This window comes from Hibiscus syriacus, unplaced genomic scaffold, assembly GCF_006381635.1.
Source record: "Hibiscus syriacus cultivar Baekdansim isolate YM2019G1 unplaced genomic scaffold, ASM638163v2 tig00113725_pilon, whole genome shotgun sequence".
Taxonomy (NCBI): domain Eukaryota; kingdom Viridiplantae; phylum Streptophyta; class Magnoliopsida; order Malvales; family Malvaceae; genus Hibiscus; species Hibiscus syriacus.
The window spans coordinates 16812442-16817778 of record NW_024063471.1 but is presented as its reverse complement, the minus strand read 5'-3'; the positions used below and the strand labels follow the sequence as shown (position 1 = coordinate 16817778).

The window sequence follows — 5337 nt, the reverse complement described above, 5'->3', positions numbered from 1 at the left end:
TCTTTTCTTCTTTTATTTCTTATTTCTAGCCACCTTTTTCATTATATTTGTTTTATCCTAACCATTAACCTATTTGTAGACGATGCTAACTAAGACCAAGACTTGAAAAAGTTTTGAGTCGAGTTCTGTAAGGACTTTTGCACAAGAGGAAGAGAGAAAAAAGGTATTTGAGCAGGAGAGATCATAAGAGGATAGTAAAAGCCAAATAAGTTCTAAGTGCAAACAAGAGAGATTGAGTGCCATTATTCTTTTCTTTCGAGTGCATAGTGAGGTTCTTGTGCGATCATAATTGGTAAGGTCCATTTTTACACATTTAAATTTTTTTCTACTAACAATGTCTTGTGATCTTTCATATTCTTCAACAATGGAGGACAATCAGTAAAGAAGGAATGTATTTCACACTTGTTTCCTTGTAAATGGTAAAGTGTTTTTTGTAATTATCGACAGTGGAAGTTGTGCAAATCTTGCAAGCACATACATGGTGGAGAAATTTGGACTTACAACATTCAAACATTCCAACATATATGTTTTGCAAGGGTTGAATAAAGATAAAGAAGTATAATTCATGGAGCAATTAATTGTGCCATTTAAAATTGGAAGATATGAATATGAAGCCATTTGTAATGTTGCACCAATGAGCACGAGTCATTTGTTATTGGGGTGACCTTGGCAATTTGACAAGAGAGCAATTCATGATGGATTCACCAATCATGTCTCTTTTGAACACGATGGAAGAAAGATCGCATTGGTACTGCTAAGTCCAAATCAAGTTAATGAACATCAAGTCACTCTCAAATCCCACATGGAGGCATGGAAGAAATCTAAAGAATAAATGAAGGAAAAAGAGAAAATCAAAGATGTAATGGAGGAAAAACGAATTGAAGAGACAAAAGGAATTGAACTTGAACATGAGCAAGTTGAAAGAGATGATATTCAAGAAGAAAATGTGAAAGAAAGATAAAGTGGAGTTGAACAAAATGAGAGTGAAGTAGTAAATTAAAGACAAGATGGAGTTGAAAATGTGTATGAAGAAGAGTAGAGTGAAGAAGAGAATCAAATTTTATCTAACCAGATCTTTTCTCCTATTCTTTCTTTTGTTTTACAGGACAATCCAAGAGACATATCTTTTCAAATTAAAGAATCAAGAAACATGTGTCTTGAAGAATCAATGGGCGTGACTTTAGGTGATCCACAAGACATGTCACTTGAAGTTTTAAAAGAGGTTTCATTGGAAGTTCCACATATAACCCGTAAATCCGACCTAGAAGGAAAATATGTCGAATATGGAAAGTCAATTTGAAACTTGTCCCTCATGAAACCATTTTTTATTTTGAACTCTAAAACAATCATTTAACGCTTGAAAACATTTATAATTCCAACACTAAATAAATATCATTAAGTAAAAGTCAAAGGAAATCCATTTTTACAAATACAATTAAAACATTCATAACAACCCAAAATAATTAATATTGTCTAATGTCCCAAATTCAGGTAAAATAAAATAATTCCAAAATATTATATTTAAAATAAGAAATAGATAATCCGAATAAATGTCATACTGTGAAAATAGTAAAATCTTCATAAAGACGCAACTCTAATTATCAGTTCGCCTAGCTCGAGAATCTGAAAGAAGAAACTAGGGGGAGTAAGCTTAATATGCCTCTAAAGTGCAATCAAACACAAGTTACAAAATAATCTGAAACAAACAATAGAAATTATTCATCCAAATATCAACGTTATGATTATATATAAATGTGATGTAAATGCTTATTGTCACGCCCCCAGAACTTCGACGCCTCACACCGTCGGAATATCAGAGTTAAGGTCTGACGGGTCGTGCGGCCTTAGACGCTTTAGACGCTCCTCGGTCTTATCGGCGACTAAGTAAGCCTTACCCAAGCTAAGTGAGTGTGCAAACTCACAAAGGTTGGAACCAAGCCCTCAAGGCTTCGGATTGCGAAAGCTTTAGAATGCCGACAAGGTCGGACTATCGTGTGGAAGTGCTAACACGAAGGTGGCTACTCCTGGCCACCGAGATAGGTAACAAGAACAAAGAAACTAAGAACTCAGAAAGAATAGAGCAAATGCCTCAGAGCTTTATTACTCTCTCACAAAGAGAAGAATGGAATTGGGTGATTACAAATGAGGAGGAGAGCTCTCTATTTATAGTTGAGCTCTCTCTCAATCAATGGCCTAGATCATTTTACATCAACGGCTAAGATTTGCCCAATTAATGACAAATCCCCTAAATCAAGGAATTACAACCAAATCCTTCCTAATTACATCCATTAGTAGAATTCTTTCATTGGATAGGTGTTCACACTGGATATGGTAAGATTTTCCCACAATATCTTCCTGATTTTGTTGCCTCTTGCCATATTTACCGAGCTTCTGTGATCATCTTCAGATATGATGCCACTTTCCTTTTCTGCACGGCCAATGTGAATGGGCTCCATAGCATTCTCCAAGCGATGGGCCAAGTCTGGTGGCTTTGGCAAGCCCGATAACTATCTTGAGATTCCCTTTCGGACTCTTGCACCAATGTTTTAGCAAGCCCGATCCTCTGTCTTGAACCTCTCTGTCGGACACTTGCACCAGTGTCTCGGACCCAAGTTCCTAGCCCGTGACACTCTCCCCCACTGAACTTAGCGACGCCCTCGTCGCTGCACTCAACGATCCTGGGCAACACCACTTTGGATACTCTTCAGTGCCTTGGCTTGTCGCGATTCTCCCATACGAACTGCTTGCCTTGGCTTTTGCCTTATGTAACTTTCTCGATCTTTCACGCCATAGTTCACATCAACATGGTTGCCTTTCGACGCCTCTGCTTGCTCATGTCCCCCCATAAGGACTCAGCATCCCATAATGGCTGTGCTTGCTTCGGCTCTTGCCGCCAAGTGATGAAATGGGCTAACACGCCCACAAGTGCATCTCTTCCGTAGGAACTCTTTCCTACAAGTCTTGATTTGCCTTGGTTTGGACCTCCCTGTCCCTTGCGGCAAAGTCTTGGATCCCATCCAAACTTTTTTTCATCCGCGTTAAGAGTTAGGTCTTGCCCGACCTACACTCACTTAAAGTTGCAAATCAAGCTCACAAGAACACAAGAATAGTGTTGAGATGTACCTTCCCCTCTGATTTAGTTGGCATTTGCTCAAATTTTTGCGTCAGCCCTTCTTGCTCAATGAAGTCTGACACTCCCCGCATTGAACCCTTGTCATTGGAGTTCTTTGCGCCATCCTGCATCGGCACTTTCTCGCGGCAAAGTCCGATGCCCCTCCTTGCTTCATCCCTTCTAACACGAAGGTTGGAGCTCGCTTCCCACCTTTGAAATGGGTGGTGTCTCCATGGTTGCCTTGTCCCTCAACGTCTTGGCCTCCTTCGACTCTTGTCTACGAGTCTTTGAAGGATTGTTCCTCTCTTGAACATCCTCGGTAAGCCCTTGTCTCGACTCCTTGGACATGGTCAACTCAGTCTGCCCTTGGCCTCTACTTGCTTTGGTAGAAATGAACCGTATTGAGCCAAGTCGCAACGCCCCCTCGATCCTTGGTTCGTCCTATTCTTTGGACAACTCGATCCTGGGCTCATCCGTTACCTTGGATGACTCGGCTCCCCTCGGGTAATCTTGCAACACCTCGGGCACCTTAAGTTTGCGCCCCCTGGTTTGCTCGGCTCTCACCCTCGGCTTAGCATCTTCGGCACTTGAACTTGTGCCAAGATTGCGCACATTGTCTCCAGACTCACCGTCTGGTTCATCATTGAGTGGATCTTCTCTACCACTCGAGGAACAACCTTCCTCATCATCCGACTTGCCTTCATTCTGGAATCTCCTACCGCTACCCTCGGCTTTGGGCTTTGCTTTGGAAGTCTTCTTCTTGACTCCAAATTCTTTGATGGACTCGGCGGTTGTCAAGGCTTTAGACAGCCCCTTGACTTCCCTTCGCTCCAACACTTTCTTTGCCCACGGCTTCAATCCGAACATAAAGGTGAAGAACCCTTCTTCGTCAGTCAAACTTGGGACTTTGAGCATGAGTCTTCTGAATCGGCTCACATACTCCTTCAGTGTCCCCTTATGCCTGAGGCGCCTCAACTTGGACCACGACTCCATCCTGGCATATTGTGAGCAAACCTGCTCACTTTTCACCCTCGGCTTGACGGCTTTATCACTTGCTATCGCACCGGGTCCTTTCCTGTGCTCGACTGCTTTGACACTCGCAGTCTCGTCACGTCTCGATCCTGGCTTGACTACTTGAGAACTTGTAGTCTCACCATGCTTGCCCCTTGATTCGGCTACTTTGGAACATGTAGCCTCGTCAAGTCTTGCCCCTGACTTGATTGCTCGATCATTCGCAATCGCATCTGGCTTCTTTCTTGGCTTGACTGCCTTATCTTCGACAGCCTTACCTCGTCTTGATCCTTGCTTGGCCGCATTGATCCCATCAACTGGACCAAGTCTTTCCCTTGACTTGGCAGCTTGAACTCTTCTGCCTCCGCCAATGCTTGCTACTCCTCCTTCTCCCATCCTCTCCATGATGGTTGTAAGGCGACGCTTCTCGGGACATCTTCTAATCAAGTGAGGACCATCACAGAAGTAGCACTTGAGATTTTCCTTGCTCGCATTCTTCTTTTCCCCGGACTTGGCCTTGCCATTCTTACCCGATGGCTTTCCTTGGCCGCGAACAGTCGATGGCTCAACTTGGCCACTCGAAGAGCTTTCTATACCATCTCCCCGCTGCACCATTTCCCGGTCTCCCCCATTGTTGCCACTATCCCTGGGCATGGGCCTGGACAACACATCGCTCTTTGGCTTGACATCTGCAAGCTCAGTCGGCGTTCCGGCTACAGCTATGGCTTCCGAAAATCTCTGGGCATCACCTTGCTCTCCCCCGAGCATCGCCCCTGGTCTAAGTCCTTCCAAGAAGGTCTTTAGCGCACCCCATTCACTCATTGCTCCCTTGCATATGAGTAGCTCCCTCTTGAGCTCATCCACCTCGCTTCTCAAAGCCGCTACCTCGGCTTCTTGGGCATTTCTCCCTCGAACCATCTCTAACTCGTCAAGAACTCGTTGCGTCTCGACCTTGAATCTGCCCTCCATGGACTCTAATCGATCAAGGCGGGACTCCACAACACCCTGGGTCTGCTTGGCCTCATCCTCGGCTTGTTCAAGTCTACCGACCCTTTGTTCTCACGAAGTTGAGATATGCTCTAGATTAATGAGCTTTTCGGTATGGTCAGCAATAACTTCCATCCAATAGGCCCATTTCTCGTCGATCGTTAGCTCCTCGTCTGGTTCCTCCTGAAGACTTTCCCCGTCATCATGAGAGAACCTTTCGTCTCGCT

At 44.0% G+C, this 5337-nt stretch overlaps 1 protein-coding gene across 1 annotated transcript; it reads right to left on the bottom strand.

Moving 5' to 3' along the window:
- Positions 1–2794: 2794 nt before the first annotated feature.
- LOC120187710 (ribosome-binding protein 1-like) lies at positions 2795–5092 on the bottom strand. The gene is made up of 6 exons (XM_039191362.1): positions 4988–5092; positions 4616–4861; positions 4049–4546; positions 3603–3871; positions 3124–3322; positions 2795–3061 (listed from the first exon to the last, which is right to left on the bottom strand). The coding sequence occupies exons 1-6, from the start codon at positions 5090–5092 to the stop codon at positions 2795–2797; spliced, it is 1584 nt and encodes a 527-aa protein (XP_039047293.1).
- Positions 5093–5337: the final 245 nt, after the last annotated feature.

What these genes read in the sequence shown, in the direction of transcription:
- LOC120187710 (XM_039191362.1), bottom strand. Translation starts at nt 5,092, where the DNA reads ATGGAGGGCAGATTCAAGGTCGAGACGCAACGAGTTCTTGACGAGTTA. An exon ending in AGTCCGGGGAAAAGAAGAAT is followed by an intron (nt 4,547 to 4,615) that starts GCGAGCAAGGAA and finishes TGTCCCGAGAAG; the next exon opens with CGTCGCCTTACAACCATCAT. An exon ending in AGGGGACACTGAAGGAGTAT is followed by an intron (nt 3,872 to 4,048) that starts GTGAGCCGATTC and finishes TTTGGAGTCAAG; the next exon opens with AAGAAGACTTCCAAAGCAAA.